Genomic DNA, 23055 nt, shown 5'->3' with positions numbered 1-23055 from the left:
ACCTGCCTTCACAACACAAGATAAATCTGTCTTTAATCTTTAGGTTGATGATGAGCTATGAACAAGAAAAGCAATAAGCTTGTTTTACTATTCCCCAATCTCCTATGCACTGGGGATAACAGTGATTAGATGTTGTACATCAAGTTGTTTTAGCTTCATTTCCGTTGCTATGATAAAATATCCAGGCATAAAGCAGCTTAAGGAAAGAGAGGTTTTTGTTGTTGTTTAGCTTACAATTCCAGATTGCAGTTCACTGTTGTAGGGAAGTCACAGAAGCAGGAGCTTGGGACATCTGGTCACAACACAAAGAGAAATAAATGCACACATGTTGGCTGCTTGCTTACAGTCAGCTAGCTTTCTTCATTTTTTTTAAAAAAAGATTTATCTTGTTTTACATATATTAATATTTCTTCTATATATATTTATATGTACCATGTGTGTGCCCACCCACATAGGTCAGAAAAGATGATCAAATCCCCTGGCCCTGGTACTGATGTACATAAATTACCATGTGGTTTGTATGTAGGGACTGGGAACTAACCCCAGTCCTTTGCTCTTACAGCAGAGCTCTTGAACGTCGAGTTAGCTCCTAAGCCCCGGCTTTCTTTTTTTGGTGATGCCCACAGTGGGATGACTTAATGAACAATCAGCATGATTCTGTCTACCTAGACTTGCCTACAGGCCAATATAATTTAGGAAATTTGTCAATTGAGACTCTCTTCCCAGATTCGTCTTCTGAGATGATTGGGAGGCATGGTTGTTCCCAAAGAAGGATGGGCTTGAAAGCCTTGGGACATCGTGTATAAACTGTTAAATAGATTGTTACTATGATGTGATTTAAGTACCAGTCATGACATCTGGAGGCTCTGCTGAAGTGAAGGAGTAGCAGAACTCTTGCATGGTTTGGATTCCTCAGAACAGGAACAAGAAAAATAACATTATGTTTTTTTCCTGGAATTACACTCAGCATTCCTCTTGGATCTAGAAAATTCTTGAAAGCTGTGGGCTTAGGGCAGGGGTAAACAGACTAGAGAGAGATGGAGTAAGAGGTCTGCAGTATGTTCCAAGGATTGTATTAGGTACTTTTTGTGGTTGTGATAAACACCATGATCAAGAGTGACTTATAGAAGAAAAATTTTATTTTGGCCGATGGTTCCAGAAGGATGAGTCCATCATGGTGGAGAGGCATGGCAGTGTGTGGTAGACATGGTGTCCAGAGCAGGAAGCTGAGAGATCTTGTCCTCAACCATATCATGAAGCAGAGAGAGAAAACTGAAAATAGTGGAAAACTTAAACTCTCAAACCTCTCAAATCCTACCCCAGTATAATGCTTCCTTCAGTGGCATCTCCTAACCTTCTCCAAGCAGTGCCACCAATGAGTGACCAAATATTTAAATTCAGAGCCTACGGGAGACATTCTCATTTAATCTGCCTTAGGGCCCAAGGCTGATTCATTTTCTTGTGTGTCTCAACACTCCCCATCACACGTTCACTTTTCTGTTTCCTCCTGCGGCATGTTCTTCCTTTGTTAATTTATTCAGCAAGTGTTAACTATATGTCTCTGTCCACCAGGCATTGTGTAAGGCCTGGAGAAGACACTGACTCTCCAGTTCACTGGGGACACACTCATTTCAGGATGTAGGTAAGTGTTGTAAGACAGGAACATAGAAGGGTACAAGGGTCAGCAAAAACAAGCGATGAAAGGAGGTAGCACAGATGGGGAAGGCTTCGTTTGGTTCAGAGCTTAACATTTGATGAGAAGAGAAGTTAAGTTTTCATGGCTTCCAAACCCAGGCAATTAGTAAGTCAAACAACTGAAGCTAGGGCTAAGATTTACCTGATTCTGTTTTCATTAATTAATATTTTATATTTATTTATTTATTCATTCCGGGGCTGAGGTTAAAGACATTGACTCCACAGGTCCTGAGTTCAATTCCCAGCAACCACATGGTGTCTCACAGCTAACTACAATGAGATTTGATGCTTTTCTGTCATGCAGGCTTGCATGCATACAGAACATTGTATACATAATAAATACATTCAAAACTTTTTTCATTCATATATTTTGATCGTAGTCTTTTTTGTCTCCCCCAACTCCTCTCAGATCCTCCTCAACTCCCTACCCATCCAACTTCTAAGCAAACAAAAAAGCCAAATGAAAATCAAAACAAAGCCAGGGGTGGTGGCTCATGACTTTAATCCCAGCAGAGGCAGGCAAACAGGAGAACTCTGTGAGTTTGAGGCCAGCCTGGTCTACAATGTGAGTTCCAAGACAGCCAAGGCTGTTACACCGAGAAACTCTGTATCAACCCCCCCAACACACACACACACACACACACACACACACACACACACACACACACACACAAAGAAGAAGAAAGGAAGAAGGAAAGAAAAGAGAGAGAGATAGAGAAAGAGAATATCAAAACAAACAGAAAACAAAACCCACAAAAAACAAAGCAGAAAGCACAAGGAAAACTTGGGGTTTGTGTTGGCCAACTACTCCTGGGCATGGAGTCTGCCCTGGCATGGAATTGATAAATTCAGTGACACTCTATTAGAGAACACTGATTTTTCGCTTTCTCAGCAGGGAATTGCAAATAGCTTCTTGGTTAGGCATGGGGCTGTGTCAACTCCATGATGGGATTTTTGTCTAGTTTTAACCTCTACAGGTCTTGTGTACCATGTTGTGCATCTGACTCTTGAGAACTGTCTACTTTTCACTATATCTTTAAACAATGATATCACTCTCAATTGTTTATATTTAGCCGTGCAACAGCTTGAGCAATGGGAAGAATTAGTCCTGTTTTTACTCACCATCTCTGATGCCATGCTGTGCATGTAAATGTCCAATGCAAAGCCCTTTTTGCAGCTGTGAGCACCAGGGCCCAGCCTTGTTGAGAAAAGCATTGTTAGGCTAGGAGAATAATGCAAGAGTGTTCAAGCTCATCAAATTCATCACAATGCCCTCTTTACTCCATAGAAGGACGACTATCAATTAACATGCAGGGCACACACATACTACTTGCTGATTTCTTCCATTCTTAGACAAACACGAGTCTAATAAATTAGCACGTATGTGTGCCCAGGTCGCAAGTTTGGTTAGGAGTTGACGTTAGGCTGATGATGGCAAGTTGCCATTGCACTGAGAACAGTGGAGGCACTGCCAGTTTTCTCATCTTCCTACTACAAGAGGAAGACATAAAAAGCTGAAAGGTAGAATTGGTGGCCATCTTTTTGTCTGCTTCAATTTCTTCCTGGGGAATGAGGCCTGGGAAGTACGATTATCTGTGTGCCAGACATTGTAGAACTAATTGTAAATGATGGAGGTGCAATCCTTGTCTTGGAGATTTTCAACATCTCATTGCAGTGGAGAAAACTCGGTGAGGAGGAGGATTATGTACTGTGGACCATTCAGGCTGGGATCATCTTCTTACTCTACCACTATCTAATTGACCAAATGATAGCATCTTTCTGATTCTTCATATTCTCATTAATAAAATGTATATGACAATGCATTTAAACAGATAACTTACTATGTAGTGATTTTATTGCCATTCCTGCTGTATTTCTTATTGATATTAATACAATCCTGCAAAGTCCTGTTCTGTCACTGACTGGATGTCTACGGGCAAATTACTGGAACTGCAATTGATAATGATTGTGACTGACTCACTGGTGCGGCTCTCAAGTTCAGGCTGTCATCACTTTCAACACCTTGTTTTAGTCTTCAGTCATCACTCTTACCACCAGTTGCTGTACTTATTTATACAGTGTGAGCTCTGTGAACAAGTGTTTGGCGGTATTTTACAACCTGCTGTTGTCATTTGAGCCTGGGAATGCTCATGTTAATAGGGTCTCACTGAGCATTTAGCGTTATTATTAAGGTTAGCTTATGGGATATGTCTGAGAAAGCCACACTGGGTGATCACTCCTACCTCTGTCAGTTGATGACCCTTTTTCTTAGTACTGGCATCTCAAACTGTGTTGTGGTTGAGTCAAATAACAGGGGCATCATAAACATAGCATCATATGAGGTTGATGGCAAAAATACATGCGCCAGAATTTTGATCAATTCCCAGGAAGAAAAGAAAATACCCACAGAAAAAGAAAGGGGACAAGGAATAGGAGAGAAGAATGACCTTTGTCACCTGAGACCATAGGCTACAAGTCTGGGATGGAGGTTTACTCAAGCCCGAGATTTTAGAGGCATCCCAAACCAGCTGCATTAGTCAGGGATACAAAAAGAGCGTGCCAAGAGAATGACCCCAAACTGTCATGGTGGCTAAATGAGAAATTGCCCCGGACAGAAGCAACTCTATTTCCAAACTGTCAAGAGTCCTCTCAAACAATCCCCCATGTCTTCTCCTAATGAAAAGCTGCAAGAATTTTGTTAAAGGTAATAGAACGCATGTGTTGCAGCACAATGTACTGTAGAAGAAACTTCTTAGAAGCTGGACTCTGCTTACGGAGACCTGAACCTGAATGCTGACTTGGTCCCTTGCTAGGTGTGCAAACATGGGCAAGTGGGTTAAGTTTCTCCATGCCTTTGAAAATAAGTTGAATCTGTAATGGATATATAATGGACTTGTAGTTCAACTATAAGTTGGATATTTAATGTAATCTCTAATACATGGGATCATTGAAAGTGTTAGTGAGACACCTCTGTTCAGTGTCTGATCTATTCTAGGGACTTCATTGAGAGCAACCATTGTTATAAACAATTGACACAACACAGATCATTTGATTCTGTCTCCACAACAACAGTATAAAGAAGACACTGAGGCTGTCACCATTTTCATATGAGGAATTGGAGGTCTAGTGAGGTTTCCAAACTCACTCCAGGCCACATGGTCAGTAAACATCCAAGTTCTGATCCTGACCAAGGCTGACAGCCCAGGATTTTGGTAATTAGCAAGTTGTATAACATTTCTCTCAAGAACAGCAGAAGCTTAGCTGGACAGAGTAAGGTCCAGAACTTCTGCACTCTCTTACATAATACTCTACTTGGCAATTCGAAGTTGTTGGATTTAATAAATATACTGGCTTACTGTTTGTAAGGCATAGTGAAAGGGCTATAAGGCTAGGTCAGGCAATACAAGGTCAGCTTGTATTATGCTTGTTTTCTAGATCTGTTCAGGAGACTATTGCTTAGTCCCACCTCTTTCGAACAAGAAGGTATAGGACCCCTTTACCCTTAATCATCAAAAAGAAGGAGAAGGAGGAGGAAGATGAAGAGAATGAGGAGAAGGAGGAGAAGAAGAAACAGTTCTGTTTGTTTAGTTTGCATTGACTACTCTTTTCTGGTTATTACAGAGAGGCACACGTGCTCTTGAGAGGGTTTTGTGGAGAGAGGGAAATGGTAGATACCTGGAGTTGGAAATAATCTTAGATGCCTTTGAGTCAACTGCTCTCTCAATTGAAACATTGTACAGGAATTCTTGAATAGTCACTGAGGTTTTCTGTTAAAGGAGGGTTTATCTCACCATTTACAAGCTCTGTCTCCCATCACACCCAACAGGAAATGTGAGGCTTACATTATAGCCTGCAAAGACCTGCGTGAACCAGTGCCCATTGTAACATTGGCCCTTACTGCTTCTCCACTGCCCTCGACCCAGCCACACTGGCTTCCCTGAACATATCAGCCTGCTCCTACCATAGGGCCTTTGAAGAAATACATGGACTCTCCTCTATTTCCTTCCAGGCTTCTGATCAAATGTCATCTTTGGGGAGAGACCTTTATCACTGTCTAATGAACTCTGCTCTAGTTTCCTTACCAATTACCAACTACCCAATACTATATTTCTTCTCTTACCAAAAATGTGTGATCCACACGGTAGAGGCTATACCCTCAGCGTGTAACATAGGTAAGGTACTCAATGAACATTTGTTGACTGAACACTTGAATGAGTGACTTAATAGAGTGTGTAATAGAGACACCCTTCATTTTCATCCTATCATTCCTCTCTCAGGGTTTCTAGTTCTGTAGTGATATCATAAGGTAACACAACCAGAAGTGTCTGGGCAGCACCATGCTCAGAAGAAATAAATGGTTGCTAGCAGGGCTGGGGAGTCATCATCTAGATCAGGCAGTGTCACTGAAAGCTATGGGCAAGCATGGACCATGCTTTTCACAGAACTCCTTTTGCAAAAGTTGTTGTTAATGCTGGCCCTCCTTGTTATTGTTAATATCATTGTTAGTGTTTGATGTATAAGCAATAATGTGTATTTCAAGGAGGTTATTCCAGATGGATTTGTCTGCTTCTGTCCCATTCTGTCTCATTTTTTAACGTCTTAATTTCACCCTATCAAGATACATTTAAGTTTTTTTGTTTTTTGTTTTTTTTTTTCAATTGGGGTTATAGGTCCATTTAAATTGCTTACCTGTTCTTTTTTTTATGATAATTTTTAATTTAAATTTGAAACAAGCTTGTTTTACATGTCAATCCCAGTGCCCCTCCCCTCCCCTCCTCCCCTGTTCCTTCCCCTCCTTCCATTACCCCATCCCTTTTCTGCTCCCCAGAGAGGGTGAGACCTTCCTTGGGGAGTCTTCAAAGTCTGTCTTATCATTTGGAACAGAGCTTAGGCCCTCCCCTGTGTGTCTAGCTGAGAGAGTATCCCTCTATATGGAATGGATGCCCAAAGTCCACTCGTATACTAGGGATAAATACTGATCCATTACCAGGGGCCCCAGTCCTCCCAACTAACACCCAAATTCAGGGGGTCTGGATCGGCCCTATGCTGGTGTCCCCTTTCAGAATGGGGTGCATGAGCTCCCCCTTGTTCAGGTCAGCTGTTTTTTGTGGGTTTCTGCAGCCTGGTTTTGACTCCTTTGCTCATCACTCCCCCCTCTCTGCAACTGGATTCCAGGAGTTTGTCTCAGTGTTTAGCTGTGGGTGTCTGCTTCTGCTTACATCTGCTATTAGATGAAGGCTCTAGGATGGCATATAAGGTAGTCATCAATCTCATTATTGGGGAAGGGCATTTAAGATAGCCTCTCCACTATTGCTTTGATTGTTAGTTGGGGTCATCCTTGTAGATTTTTGAACATTTCCCTGGTGCCAGATTTCTCTTTAAACCTCTAATGGATCCCTCTATTGTGGTCTCTCTTTTCTTGCTCTCTATTTTTTACCTGACTCAATCTTCCTGCTCCCTCATGTCTTCCTCTCCACTCCTCCCCTTCTCTTTCTCCTCACTCCCTCTTTCCTCACCCCCCTTGTAATTTGCTCAGGAGATCTTGTATCTTTCCCCTTCTCTGGGGGGACAATGTATGTCTCTCTTAGGGTCCTCCTTGTTTCCTAGCTTTTCTGGCAATGTGGACTGTAGGCTTGTGATCCTTTGCTCTGTGTCTAAAATCCATATATGAGTGAGTACATACCATGTCCATCTTTTTGTGACTGGGTTACCCCACTCAAGATGCTTTTTTCTAGTTCCATCCATTTGCCTGTGAATTTCAAGATTCCATTGTTTCTTTTCTTTTCTTTTTTTTCCACTGAATAGTACTCCATTGTGTAGATGTACCACATTTCTTCCATTCGTTCTTCGGTTGAGGGGCATTTAAGTTGCTTCCAGGTTCTAGCTATTCCAAAAAAAATTGCTGCTCTGAACATAGTTGAACAGATGTCCTTGTTGTATGAATGGGCATCTTTTGGGCCATAGAGTGGAATTGCTGGATCTTGTGGTAGACTGATTCCCATTTTCCTGAGGAACCACCATACTGATTTCCAAAGTGGCTGTACAAGTTTGCACTCCCACCAGCAATGGAGGAGTGTTTCCTTTTCTCCACATCCTCTCTAGCATAAGCCATCTTTGGTATTTTTTATTTTAGCTATTTTACCATCATTATTATTGTTGTTGTTGCTTGAGTCAGGGTATCACTATGTAGACCTTGCTGGCTTGGAACTACCTATGAGAACTAAGCTGCTTTGAAGTCATAGAGATCTGCCTGCCTCTGCCTCCCAAGTGCTGTGATTGAAGGTGGACATCACTACACCTGGCCAGGATACATTTAAATTTAATTCAGTCCATGGCAGCCTGCTACACACTGGCATGTATTCAGGAACCATGAAGCCACCACTGCTCTGCTAGAGAAGTTCCCAGATAGACTTATGTAGACAGATTTTTTTTTCTTTTTTTTTTGGGGGGGGGCTGCCAGCTCACAAACCATGACACAGACTTATTAATTAAATGCTCATCCTATATAGCTTAGGCTTGTCCCACTAACTTTTATAACTTAAATTAGCCCATTTCTATTCACCTATGTGTTGCCACATGACTTGTGGCTTTTACCTCTCCTGCATGTCTTTCTTCCTCTGCATTCAGCTGGCAACCCCTCCTTTCTTCTTCCCCAAGACCTCTCTGTCCGCAGAAGTCCTGCCTAACCTCTTCCTGTGGAGCTAATGGCTATTCAGCTCTTTATCAAGCCAATCACAATGACACATCTTCACACAGTGTAAAGGAATATTCCCCAACAGGTTTACCCTTCCTATCATGTACAGCCATTGGAAGAAGGCACTTTCATGAGGACCTGGGATTTCCAGATGCTGGATATTAGGACATTGATTCTGGACCTCCAGTCTCTTTCTAGTATGTACAAACCAACCACTTAGTGGTATTCTGTTACGTTGCCCCAAAGAGGTCAATACATTTCATCTCCCAATCAAAACATGCATTATTTTGTTTGTTTAGTTTTTATCTTGGTATTCCTATTATTATGGGATTTTGGTCCCAAGCAAGGTTTTGTAAGCATCAACTAACCTTGTGAAGGGCCCTTACTATGTCTGTGTTGAACCAGTATACTAGGACCTTGTAACACTTTGGTTTTCCTGCGTTTAGGGAAATTGTCTAACAACAACAAGAACTATTTTCTGATGGCATAGGAATTTTGAAATGACACACTAAGGTTCTAATCACTTGCTCATGGCTGGTATTTCTGTTTGGGGTCAGGACAAGGCCAGCTTAGATCAGAGGTTTCTCTGCGGTTTCTGTTAGGTTCACCACCCTCTTATCAGTTGTTTTGCTTTGCAGGGACTCAGGTCCTTCTCCACATAGCTGAGAGCCCCATCTTAGGAGAGCTTGCTAGTTTTCTTCTAATTTTCATTGGGGATCTGAGAGAAAGGATGATTTTCCCACTGAAGATGGACTGGACCTTAGGGATGTTGTCTAATATATTTGATGTTGTCTTCACACTCATTGACAATGATATCATAACAGCATTATGAATATCTAGTGAGATGATCTGTGTAAATTACCTGGGAAAGTATAAGTCCTTTCTGAAGACCAGATACTACCTATGAGGTTTGCTGCAAGCCAGTGATGGTACCTTGTCTGCACCTTGTCTGAAATTCCCATTATTTGCATCTGGTTCATTTGCCTTTTTATTCACTTAAAAAAAAAAAATCTATCCTTAACTACTGTATTCAGTCTCTCCCTGCTGCATGGACTGCCTTCGTTGTCTAGTCAAAGGCACTTTAGAACTGATAGCTGTGCACAACCCTTTGCTCTATTCAGTGGAGAATGTCAGAGAGTGAACCAATCTTCACTCTGCATCATAGGGTTTTTCTATTTTACTGCTTGTTCCTGAAATGCCAAGTATTGTTGCTCTTAAAGCCCCACAGCTGCCCCTCATATTATTCATAGTTCATTGCCACCAAGGTTCAAGTTTTATAGGCAAGAACTGGATTCTCTTATAGGCTGTTATCCTTGACAGTAACACAAAACATGAGGCCTGATGAAAGGGCTGAAAAGGTCCACAGGGACTCAAGAAGCTGTCTTTTCAGGGTTCTGGAGGGATCATTCGCAGGCAGAGGTACACACCACAACTGAAAATGATTTGTCCTTCCTGCGTGGGGTTAGGTACACAGGGGAAGTGGATGACCCTAGAGACAACTTGGAACATGCAGCCTTCAGAACTAAGATCAAAGATAATGCTGTTTTTCTGTGGATTGAATACTTTGAAATTTTCTTTTCTACAGCTATAATCTCGCTAGCTTGCACTAATTTGTGTTCGTGTGTGTGTGTGTGTGTGTGTGTGTGTGTGTGCATGTGTGTGTTCAAATAGCACCATTACATAATTTTGGAGTATCATTATATGTGATCTTAAGCTCCTATCAGATGGCCATCCCTCTCACATTATCTCACAAATCTGAATCCCCATTCTCTAAATTGTTTCCCACTGGGCATGTTTCTTCTTAATGAGACAATACAGTAGGTGGCTTTGTGAAAAGCTTATTTTCCTTAGTGTGGAAGCATCTACACTGCTTGTGTGGTTTTGTAGCCCTAACTAAGATCTTGCTCTCCTCGTCATACTTCAGGATCCAGGAGCTCCATGTGGATCCATGAGCATCTACAGTGGTATGTACTTGCTGGCTTGTTTTGGCAGCAGAATGACAGTAGACTAGAGATGGCAAGTGAGTATATCCTTGCTTTGCTTCTGATCTTGGAGAAAAGCATTCATGTAATCTGTCACCAGTAGTTATGGTGATGTTAGCACTCCCCCCTCTCTCTCTCTCTCTCCCTGTCTCTCTCTCTCTCTGTCTCTCTCTCTCTCTCTCTGTCTCTCTCTCTCTCTCTCTCTGTCTCTCTCTCCCTCTCTCTCTCTCTCTCTCTCTCTCTCTCTCTCTCTCTCTCTCTCTCTCTCTCTCTCTCTGTTTCTTCTCTTCAAGTAGGCAAGGGAAGTTCCCCTCTGCTCTGTCTTTGCTGAGTCTCAGTAGCTCTTGTTTGCTTGAAGGGGAAGCAGAGGTGTGGCAGTCATACTTCCTCTCCAGAGAGGCCATTGTGCTGGGAACACTTGCCTCACCGTTCCAGGAAGAAGCCTTAACTTCCTTCTATATGGAGTTCAAACACAGTTCTTCAGTAGAAAATCAACTCAGCACTTTCTACATGTGTGTTACCTATTGGGTTTGGGTCTCATGCCTTCAAAGCTGTGCCTACAAAAATCCTAGCTTTGCCAAACAGGGCCTGCACATCATCTCTTGAGGTCTGAGAGAAAGTGGGATGGGAGGTTTGCAGCATCATAAGTTTATCTAATGTCTCCATAAGTAAAATAAAGGTTTCTTTGAACCTGTATTACTGCTAAGAACAAACATTGAGAGTATGAGGGTGGCTGATTGGAGGCCTTACTCTCCTGAACTGAGGAATTGGTAATAATGCCTGTATGTGTGTGCGTGTGCGTGTGTGTGTGTGCGTGTGTGTGCGTGTGTGTGTGTGTGTGTGTGTGCATGTATGTTTTATGTTTTAAGTGCTTGGTTACTTGTTTAACCTATTACATAATTTGGTCTTCACATTAATCATGTGTGATAAGAATTGTTTCTGTTAATAGAAATGTGTCATTTAGAGAAGCTAAGTAATGCTAGAGAGATAGTTCAGTGATTATAAGAGTACTGACTGCTCTTCCAGAGGTCTTGAGTTCAATTCCAGCAAACACATGGTGTCTCACAACCATCTGTAATGGAATTTGATGCCCTCTTCTGGCATCAAGGCATACATGCAGATAGAACACTCATACATAAAATAAATAAATCTGAGAGAGAGAGAGAGAGAGAGAGAGAGAGAGAGAGAGAGAGAGAGAGAGAGAGAGAAGCTGAGTCTCATCTTGTAGGTTTGGATTATGTTGGGATCTATAATCCAAACTCTTAGCCTATTTACCATGCTGTTTATTTCCCATGCTCTCTGAGAAGATATAATTTTACTGAGGAGAGAAGAGATACTAAAACAAGCAAAAAGACAGACAGAAAACATTAAGCAGACAGGATACACTGAAGGTCCAGTAATTACCTTGAGCAGGTTCTCTGGTTTCTTGAAGATGGCACAGTTTCAGCTGTGAGGTTTGTATTTTTGCAGTTGCTGAGGCTTGGAGAAAGTTATGGGTTGAGATTTGGGTGAACATGACTAGCAGAAAAAGACCTCAGGGCTATAAAATCATATAAGTAGTCAGGCCTCTTAGAAACTGTTGTCTGGGGTGTTTCTGCCACTCATCAACAAAAGGTCCGCCATGGGTTTGGGTTTAAGAATCAGAATACTTCAAATAAGAGAGATTACTTGCAACAACATTTGAATAATGGAGATAATGTTTTCATTTTATTTGTTTGTTTTTGCAACTTTCACTCCTTACTTGTTCAGAAATCTGAGGAGGTGCCACAGGGTGAGGGAGCTGGCCAGTGAGATGAGATACTGGCTCCCCAACACTAGCTCAAGCCAACAACTCCAAATTTAGTTGTCACTATTTGTTTATAGGTTTCATTTAACAACAACAACAACAACAAAAATCTAACTGTCTTGAAATGGGTAAACTCCACCATGGTCATCCTTCAACAATGTTTTACAGATGAAAAAACAAGGCCTTAAAGTAACAGAGCAAGAAACATAATTCAAGATTCTGGGTGCCCAGTGCTTCGGCCAAACTTTATCATTTGTCTATTATATCTCAGGCAGGGTTCAGAGCTCCAGGGAGTTTGGGACACCTGACCTCTGCATTTGAAGTGTTACAATGGCTAGAGCTCTGTAAAATGTTCCAGAAAATCTGAGAACAGAGCAAGGGGAGCTCAGTGCTCTCCACTGGATGAACAGATCAGGGGAGGTCATACTGGATAGTGTCATATGACTCAAGTTTTCATAAATGTATTGGGATTTGCCAGGGAGATTAAGTGAACAAGCCATTCTAGGCCCAAGTAGCAACCTGTATTAAGAATCAGAGGTGTGCAAGAACACAACTTAATCAAGAAATAGCAAACATTTTTCTGATTAAGAAAACTACCCTTAATGAAGCATTATTCTGTGCCAGGCATTGTGTTTGGTGATTTGAATGGATTACTTCCTGTAATGCTCTGAAGAATCCTGAAATGGATACACAAAGGAAACCTGAGTCTTAGGATAGAGGTAAGGAGGTCGCATGAGGCCTCACAGTTAAACAGGGATATAGACTGGAACTTTATCTGGAGACTGTAGTCTTGACAGGGGTCAGGGTGTTATGTGCCTTGTGGGCAGTTAATTGACTTTCTGCCTCTAGGTCAGTGGTTTTCACACTTTCATCAGAGTAGCCAGATGTGCTTGCCACCACCTAGTTTCCTGACTCAGTAGACTCAGTTGGTCTGAAGTAAGCTCCAAGGATATGTATTTCTCATAATCGTCCAGGCCATTCTGATTCAGCTGATCCAAGGATCACATTTTAAGACCTGCTAGGACAAGACACAGTAGGAAGATTTTAAGTTTCAACAGAAGGGTCAGATTCCTATCATACCTAGGGTTCTCTGGGCAATTTATAGAGGTGAGTCATAAAGATTCAATGAACTGGCACATGGAGGAGGTAGAATGCAAAAGAAGTAATGAGAGGATGTTGAGTGCCAGGTGAAGCAATTATCTACTTATTCTTTATCAATTAAAAGAAAAATTAGGAGTCAGATGTCGGGGTGAGAACCTGAATGATCAGAGAAGCAGAGAAGCCACCAGTGATGGTAGATGGAGGTTTCTGTCCTGCCTGGTTCTGCAGCTGATTAGCCCCAAATAAACACACAAAGACATATTAATTATAAAACTGTTGGCCGATGGCTTATTGTTCTTATTGGCTAGCTCTGTCTTAATAATTAACTGATTTCTATTAATCTATGTATTGCAACGAGACTGTGGCTTACCTATAATCCAGCATGGTACTCCTTGGGCAACATGGCTTCTCTTGGCATCCTCTCTCCACCTTCCTTTCCCTTGCCTTCTCCTGGTCTGGTAGCCCCAGCCATCCTTCTTGCCTGACTACTGGCCAATCAGTGTTTTATTCATCAACCAATAAGAGAAACATATATACAGAAGGACATCTGCCATCAAGTGACCTCTTCTCTGTTCTATTTCTCAATCCAAAAATCTCGATATCCTCCTTCAGCCCCACCTTACTACTTCCTGTCTCCCATCTCAATCCAAGACTGCTATGCTCAATTTTGGCCAGCTAGTGACTAGCTCCACCCTCTGAATCAAAGCAAACTTTATTGTCAGAATGTGATCAAATTATCACACAACATACGTCTCAAAGAAGATGAAGGTTACAAAGAAAAGTCTTCAGCAAGCTCTGAGCAATAGTGGGAGTGGTTGTACTATTAATTTGAGTCTCTAGATGGGATGTCAGAACAAGAGAAGGAAGCACTTCAATAGAACGAGTGTTTCAGCTCCCATGAAAGGGAACGAAGTTAGCAGGGCAAGCTGGTTGCTTAGGTAGCTAGCTGCACTTTGGATGTGTGGGGTAACAGAGAGATGTCAGGCTGTAGTGGAAGGAGGACTAGGTTGGTTTAGAAGACTTGGTGTTTAGCCCTGGCTTCGTCACTTATTCAGCCATCCACAGATGTCACATACTCTTTGTGCACTTCTTTTTTTTTTTTTTTTTTTTTTTCTCTCCCTTTTCAGGAAGAGAAGATAATAGTGTTTCCTGCTTAAAGACACTAGAAGGAAACTGTCAATCCTATGTTGAAACTGTTGAAAAAACAATTACTTTGGGTTAATAATACTTTGGGCTCAGTGAGTGAAGAAGCTTGCTGCTAAGCCTGAAGATCTGAGTTTGATATCTGAGACCCACATGGTAGATAGCAATAACTGATTTCCTCAAGTTGTCCTGTAACCTCCTCACATGTGCTGTGGCATGCACACACATACATGAAAAATCATAGCCTGGCATGGTGGTGCACACCTTTAATCCCAGCACGCAGGAGGCAGAGGCAGGCAGATCTCTGTGAGTTCAAACCCAGACTGGTTTGTATAGTGAGTTCTAGGACAGCCAGAGCTACACAGTGAGTCCTTGTCTCAAAAGAAGAGCAAAAAAAAAGTAATAATATTAAAACACATATAATTAAAAAGAGAGGAAGAATTTGTTAAAACAAAACACAAAACCAGAAACAATTATTTGTAATCATCTTTCCACCCATGCATGTGTATGTGGTATACAAGGCATTGCAGAATCGCTTCCAAGATACAGCTTTACTGAGTGAGCGTCTCCCAATGGACATAGTCTCTTTCTGTTTGCTGAATTCTTGAATACACAGTGGAAACTAAACAGTTAAATAGTGTTTTTACTTTTAAAGTATTTTATTAGGAGCAAAGCTGACTTATTTCCTGGGGGCTAATTCTTTAAAAAACTCTTTTGTTATGAATTTATTATGTTCAAGGTCTCAGGTCACATTGTTCTACATCAGCTGCCTTAGATGGTTTTGAAAATTCTAGACAAGTGTTTTGAAACTACCAGCTGTGTCCTTTGTTTTAACCAATCCCAAGGCATTAACAAATAGATACATGTATCTTTCTTGTGTGTGTGTGTGTGTGTGTGTGTGTGTAAGTTCATGGGTGTGAATGTGGGTACATATTTGTCAAGGTGCATGTGTGGAGGTCAGAAGCCAACTTGGGGTGTTGAGGCAGGATCTCTTTTGTTCCCTACTGTGTACAAAGGCCAGTCCAGGAGTTTCTGCAAGTTCTGCTTTCTCTATGCCTATTGCAGACACAACACTATGTTCAGCTTCTTATGTGGGTTTTGGGACTGCAAACTGAGTTCCTCACACATGCGAGGCACATGATTTCCACTGAACCATCTCCTCAGCCATATGTATGTATTTATCTGTGTGTGTATATGTATGTGTTCATTAAGATATATTTACATATTCAATTAAAATACAAGAACTAACTTTCCTGAGATTATATGTGGTCATAGTGATTGATATTCATTAACTTAAAAGCCACACAACAACCACTGGCCCTTTAGTTCTTGTACCTGGTTTATTAACAGATCTTTCCCCTAATTTTTAGCCTTTTGTTTGTGTCTACAATAACCCTGGAGCAAACTAAGAACCATCTGCCATCATTTTGATTGATTGATTGATTCTTATTTTTTAGCCCCAAAACTGTATCCATTCTTGATTCCCTGCAAATTGTATCTGCACTACAAAAAGATTAGCTTTAAAATCTGATTAAATCTCTACCTTCTTAAGCCTTTTAAAGGTTTTCCATTGCTTTCAGGATAAAGACAATGCCATTAAGGTTACCTTTGAACAAGCCACATGATTGGCCTCCCTTCACCTCTGCAGTTTCTCTTTACTACCTGCCCACTCTCATTCTCCCAACCTTATTCAAGCTGGCTGATTTTTGGTCATCATGAATTTCACCTTTAACCTACACAAAATGGTTGTACATTCTGGTCCCTCTGTCTAGAATTCTTTCTCCTGTCTAAATCCAGTTATTCCCACCTACCTTTCAAATCACAGCCCAATTGACTCTACAAAGTTCTTCTGCAAGCCTTCTCAAGTAGGGGGAGCCTCAATTCTGTGTCTGTACTTACCACAGTTTCAATTTCAGTTATCTTTGTGTCTAGTTTGAGTGTGGAAGGCTTGAATGATGTCTAGTTCAGCTTCCCATTATCCAGAACAATGTTTAGGACGTATAGAAGCTAATGAATATCAGAATAATGATCGGTTATTCACATATTATATTGGTATGGGATCCTTGTTAGATTCTATGGGTGGCATATGTAATACATAGACAGTTACAACATAAATTAATCCCACTGGAAAATATGGTGGTATTGATTTCGGCTTTCAGTTGTGTGATAATTAAGAGAACAAGCCCTCTTGGCATTTGAACTGAAATTTGCCATTTCTCAACTGGTTCACTCCGGAGAACATATATTACCCACAAAGCCTTGATTTTGTGGTTTAGCATCGTAAGTCCCATCTGCAGTCCAGAATTGTGGAAGCAATGAGCCAGCTTGTTATTCATTTGGTTGTCAAAACATTCAACCCCTTAGGTTGGGAAACAAAGACTGTTGTTCGTTTTGTAAATTCTGAATTTTCTAGTAGTCCTTAGCCAAAACAGAATTTAAAGACAACACATAATGGCTTTTCCACTAGATTAGGGGAAATACACATGAATACCATTTTCTAATGTTCAGTTGGAATAATACTAAGCCAAGTCAAGTCAAGCATAACGAGAAACATGATTTAGAGAAAGTTTAGTAAGTTCCTGACAGTTTCAAAATTGAGAACAAGAATGACAAGTGTCGATCACACAGCTTCCAGATCTCATGGGTACTTCAAGCCTTCCTGTCCTGATCAGGGCTTGAGAACAAGGGTCCATAGACTCCTTTCATGAAAAGATAGATTGTGCACTTATATAAATGCAACCGCTATATTGCAATCAAGCAACACACTGCTGCTTTGTATAAACAGCAAAGTAAATAAATCACTGCTCTGCAGCTCACAGCCATCAAGAAGATCGTCCTGCCGGAACCCCCTAGCTTGCTATAAAGAGACTGAACCTTAAAGTCCAATGAACATTGAAAATTACCACTAATAAATTAAAATTACATTATGAACTAGGCCAAGCCATTCAACAAGAGTAATTTAAGTCCGAAAGTTGTTATTCGGAATGTGCTCTTGGTATGACTTGCACCAGAACCAGTGATTGCACCCTTCTTGTTTGTCCTCTAAACCCTCCTTTCTTTCTTCTACCCCTGAGATCTCATAAAGCAGAATTTCTGGGGGCGAGGCATAAATATCACATTTTCATACCTGTCTCCCAGGGGATCATTATGGGCCATAAAGTTGGAGAACCAGAGGGATTTTTGAGGCAGAAATGGTTAAAAGATGTTTCCAGTGTTAGGTTTTTCTCTGCCAGAGGGCAGTATTCTCTGAAATATGGCTGGGTTAATAAACCACACTGAAAGTCAAGCCTAAAAGCCCTTCTTCTGCACTTTCTTTGCTGTATTGAGTCAGCTAGCCATGTGTGTCTTTCTACCAAAATCTTAAACACCATAGCAGATAGCAGGTGAACTTTCTTTTTTTTTCTTTTCTTTTTTTAAAGACCAGGTGACCTTTCAAAATGAAAGATTTTGAAATGTAGTCCAGTTATTTAGGTGAATTTTTTTGACTGATTGTAGACACTACCAGGTGTTAGGGTTTTCTCTGTTCCAGATAATGAGAGGGAATTGTATTTTAGTGTTGATTTGAGGCCAAATTTGACTATCCCCCACAACAGCTAATTTATAATGATTACCTTGTAGTAAAAATCTGCTTGCCTTATGTCTTGCCCTTCAAGCCCTATTGGGAGTGGAGACATCAGGATTGCTGGGGATTTCTGGCTACCAGCCTGGCCCTGGCCTCAATGAGAAACACTATCTCAAGGGAATAAAGGGCAGAGTAATAGAGTAGGATACTCAAAGCCCTCCTCTGACCTCCACACATCTACACATGGAGAGTACATGTACCCTCACATACATATGCACATATAAAAGACACATCATTTGCTTAACTATAGCTAGATGGTGTATATATGTGTGTGTTTGTACATGCGTATATGTCCTTATATGTGTACGTATGTGTATATGCATGTGTTTGTGTGTATATATATGTGTGCATATATGTATACCCATGTATATGTGGGTATGTATATACATATGTGTGTATTGATGAGTCCATGACACACAATGACTTGGAGAAGATATAGTTCTTTGTCAGAATGGTTAACATAAATTGTGGCTCTTCTTGATCCTTTTGGATAAATGGGTAATCCAGTGCCGTGCAGAATCACTCATGTATACACATCAATTTGCTATCACACTTTGTGGCCTCTTTCTCCTGCATAGCTAGTTTGCATGCCATAAAATAAATTAATAAAGTAAAAACTGATGTTCAGTTTCTAAGCTGCATTTCCCACCTACCCCCGCCCCCACCCCACTCAAGGAGAGCCTACATTGTCTTAGAGATAGGTTTCTATAATCAAATGTCAGAGAACATCTCAAGTTGCTGGGATCTGGAGGCCTAGGGAAGCTAGAGAGAAAAGGAGGCTGGTTTTTAGACCCTTTTGTAGCATGCAATGTACATCGAAATAACAGTGCAGATGCGATGATTTCCTTTTGCTTTACAGATATCCCCCCCAAGCAGCAGGTTTGCATCTTGAGATTGGATATAAAAGTAGAAAAATCTTCCATGGGGTTAACATCTTTTAGAAGCCTTGCTAAATAATCAACTCCAGATCAGTTTAGCTTGGCATACAGACTAAAGCAAGAGGCTTGTAGATAAATTCATAGCCTGCCCCCTCTGTGAGAGTGCAAAGCTAAGAGGATCGGAGAAGAGCAACTGAATGTCTGGCAGTGTCTTTCCTTCTTTTCAATGAGCTGTTTACTAAAGTCTAGAGTTTATAATGAGACCCAGGCTTACTCTGCAGCCCACGTAAACAAGCTCTTGGCTTTTGTGCTATCAGGTTTTATGCGAGCAGAGCCATGGGGGCTCCTTCAGTCCTTGCTGCATGGAAGGTTCCCGTTTGTTTACATATGCACATATGTGCTCTGCAAGAACGATAGTCAAGGGGCCTGGCAGGGAAAAGCCAAAAACAACCCTTCTCTCATTTGAATCCTAAAAGCACGTAATATGTAAACGGCTTTCCGGGTTAGAGACTTCTAAATCTGGTGTGGTTGCCAAGTAGTTAAATTACTTAGGATAGAGGCTTCAACACACACAACAGCCTCACAGGACACAGCCTCAGGAGTTCTCGCAGCCATTGCCATTTCCAAGCTAAATTCAAGGCTGATCAAGCTCCCCCTACTGTCTCTTAGGCCTGCTTCTTACCCCCACCCCCTACCCCACAAACAAGTTAACCTTTGTCAGGAATGGGTAGAGACTGGAGGATGTTGTCTTTCCTCATACGAAGAAGAACTTCATGCAGCTTGGCTGGCAGTCCCAGTATTTTGATAAAAGTTACTTCTGCAAAATTTAACAACATGGAGGAAAATAATGCTATCTCTTGTGAGAGTTGCAATTTTGGAAGATTCCATTGTGAGAAGCTCCCGAGGACTCAAAAGAAGCTGAGAGTGTAGTTATACATCGACAGGGTCATCCCAACTGCTAGAAAAATAAACAAATGGGAAAGACAGAGATTTATTTGGTTTATAAATTGTGAGTTTTTTTCCCCCTTGTTTAAAAAAAAAAATGAAGTTGTGGGATTGAAGACACTGAGTAACTGCATAGCAAAAGTTTTGAGCTGATGGGAAGTTCTGGCCAGTTCTGTTTCATTTTTATCGGATAAAATACATTTGGTTTCTCTTTTGACAAACCATGTATTTGTGAGGGAAGAAAAGCGAACATGCACTGTTACCGGCCACCGCCACATAAGAAATCCCCCTGTTGCCAAAGGAAACCACATGAAAGAGTCCGTGTGAGGGGAGGGGCCGGCCGAGGGGTGGGGCCAAGAAGGATGTTGCCTTAAGCCTCTTAAGCTTAGAGCTGCAATTTGTGAACCAGCTGTGATGAAATCGCGCTCTGGACGAATCAGATGCGCCTGTCAACTTCCCAGGTGGGATTGCTTGGAGTTAATAGACTGAACAAGAGCCCCGAACAAACGCAGTGCTTTCAGGGCACGCAAAGAACACCCTACAGAGGCTTTCCAAGAATCCCTCGGCATGGCAAGAAAAGGCTCTTTCGGGTCATACCAGGTAGGCGGAGGATACAGTGGCTAGCGAACTGCCCAATCTTCCATTTGAATTCGATTTTTTTTTCTCTCTCTCCTTGTGCAAATCCAGACATCATCTGAGAACGCCTTTCAGAATGGGCAGGACTGGGGTTGCTGGACTCGTCTGAACAGCTTCCATGAGTTTTGAGTGCATCTAATCTAACCGTGTTTGACGATTCGATCTCTTTATTCCCTTAGGTAATATCCCTGTTCACTTTTGCCATCGGTGTCAATATCTGCTTAGGATTCACAGCAAGTCGAATCAAGAGGGCAGAATGGGATGAAGGATCTCCCACAGGTAAGAGTTACTAGCATGTTTTGGCTCTTTAACAGTATTGTGCACTTAGGCAATCCATGTCAACTCCTTCAGACATTCATCTTTCAGATGACCTTGAAGGGCAATTAATTTAGCCCAAGATTTCTTTGGCATAAAACCAATTGTGTTGATAATTTAGTTGTAAAGTATGCTGTTTTATTTTTAAAGGTTTATTTGTTTTATGTGTATGAGGAGTTTGCTTGCATGCATGCATATTCCTTGGAACTGGAGTTACAGACAGTTGTGAGCTGCCATGTGGGTGCTGGGAATTGAACCCCAGATCCTCTAGAGGAACAGCCAGTGCTCTTAACAAATGAGCCATCTCCCTGCCCCCCAAGTATGTCGTTTTAATCAGAGAACTTTATTGTCACATCTTAATACCTGACTTTAAATTTTTGCACCCTAAAATAAAATATTGAAAAAAAAATGAGAACTTTCGTTTGTAAATAAAGCGAGACTAAGCGCAGTGAGAGCAGGTATTGCTTTAATGGAGGGGCTGGACTGACAAGCTCCATGTGGTACAGAGAGGTGAGACAGAGGGCTGTTGCCAAATGTTATAAAGCACATTATTTGCTACCAGAAAGTTATGTCCTAGGAGTGAGAAGAAAGGAAGTTGTTTTTTTTCTGTCTTGAGAGAGAGAGAAAGAGAGAGAGAGCAAGAGAGAGAGAGAGAGAGAGAGAGAGAGAGAGAGAGAGAGAAACTGTCTTTTACGAAATGTTAGAAATTCAGAACTCTGGGACTAAGATTTCCTGAGAATAAGGGTGCTGTCCATGTGAGCAAACCCTTTAGAGAACTTTGAGCCGAGCTCTGCACTGGCTGCGTTTTCTTCTGAAGTAAGGCAAGGTGAGTTTTCCTAGCCTTCCTGACTCCCAAGCTAATGCAGTTGCTGGGAGTGAATGGGGCTCCTTTGCAGTGCACTGAGCAGAGTGGGGCTTCATAAAGGACTCCTTGTGCAGGCCGAGGGGGCTCTGCTGACCTGGTCTGAAGCAATGACTTGGTTAATTTCCTGGAAATTGGAGCTGCTGATGGTTTCTGAAAATTCTAAAAATTGCATTTGAAATGACAGGCACTCTAGGGGGCAATATTTTCTTCCCTTTCTCTGACATCACAGTACATCTTCTGTCTTTCTGGGAATCTGGTGTTTCTGTGTTTCTTGAGTGGAGCACTGTGAAACACCACCTGTCATTACAACGCCATAAATGGGTATTATGAAACAAGGTATGATGGGATGGTGAATCTCCCATGCAGCAAGCAAGTTATTTGAAACAGGCTTGGGAAGGTTGAAGGAAAAATGCAAAACGTGGGTGAGTGAGCTGAGCTGAGGTGTAGTTTGAAGGAAGAACGGAGAAAACAGATCTGAAAAAATTGTGGCCCCAGGGAGCCAAATGGACAAAACTTCATTGTGTTTCATTGCAGAGGGAGGAGAGGGGTCACTGGGCCAGAAGAGAATGCTGTTTTTATTGAAGGCAAATGCTGTCTTCAAAGCCCTCTTTTTCACTCCTGCTAAGGCTGATTGTGAGGAACAGACAGGGCCCTTGGTGTGGGCATGTGGCTCTGACAGCCCACTGCCGGCTCTTTCCAATGAGCCTAAAAGAAACCTCCCCCTTGCTTCCTTTAAATGATATTGACAGGAATAAATGCTATTTCTTTAATGACTACATTATTTTCAAACTTTATGCTTTTTGAGAACTGGATCATGAAGGCCTGGCACCCTGGGTCTGTATTAGCAAGTGCTATTATGGTCACAGGCAAAACACTTGTAAAGTTTCAGCCATCCAAAGTGAGGGTCAGCTTAGAAGGCTTCTGTTTTATGTTTTAAAATTTTTCAGTTCCCTCTATCCTGTTTCATTCCCTCTTAAAGGTCTCTACCAGAAAACTTGAAAAGCATGGATTAAATGTATTACCCCTTGAAAACACTGCTCTTATAATAAATTATTTCCATAAACTCTAGGATAGATATGACAATGAATGCGACAATATTACCTCAGGGAAACTAGTCAGGTCTGTAGTATAACTCAATTAGGTAGCATTAAATATAGCACAGAATTCCTACTCATTGAATTGTTTGCTAGATCATCATCTTAAGCCTTCATGATATCTAGTGATAGTTCACCAAGCCCATCTACCTGTGTGAAGCTTACTTAGTCTTAGGATGCCATATAATTCACACTGGAGTTTCAGGGTTTAGATATCCTTCTGTGGTTTTTATTCTTAAACTTCTTTTTGATGCAGCTTCCCTGCTGACTACACACTGAGATTCATTTCTGCTTAAATA

The 23055-nt window shown here is 41.4% G+C and overlaps 1 protein-coding gene across 3 annotated transcripts in view; it reads left to right on the top strand.

Moving 5' to 3' along the window:
- Nucleotides 1–23055, top strand: part of Enpp2 (ectonucleotide pyrophosphatase/phosphodiesterase 2) — a 118632-nt gene that overhangs the window by 12437 nt on the left and 83140 nt on the right. For 2 of the 3 annotated variants that reach the window (XM_051202699.1, XM_051202698.1), the window contains exons 1-2: nt 20229–20446; nt 20662–20761. In XM_051202699.1, coding sequence (XP_051058656.1) covers nt 20414–20446; nt 20662–20761 — 133 coding nt within the window. In that variant the 5' untranslated portion in view covers nt 20229–20413. Of the gene's footprint in view, nt 1–20228; nt 20447–20661; nt 20762–23055 lie in introns of those variants that run through there. The other variant, XM_051202700.1, reaches the window with a different exon arrangement.

This window comes from Phodopus roborovskii, unplaced genomic scaffold (genome assembly GCF_943737965.1).
Source record: "Phodopus roborovskii unplaced genomic scaffold, PHOROB, whole genome shotgun sequence".
Lineage (NCBI taxonomy): Eukaryota > Metazoa > Chordata > Mammalia > Rodentia > Cricetidae > Phodopus > Phodopus roborovskii.
This window is presented reverse-complemented; position numbering and strand designations above follow the sequence as displayed.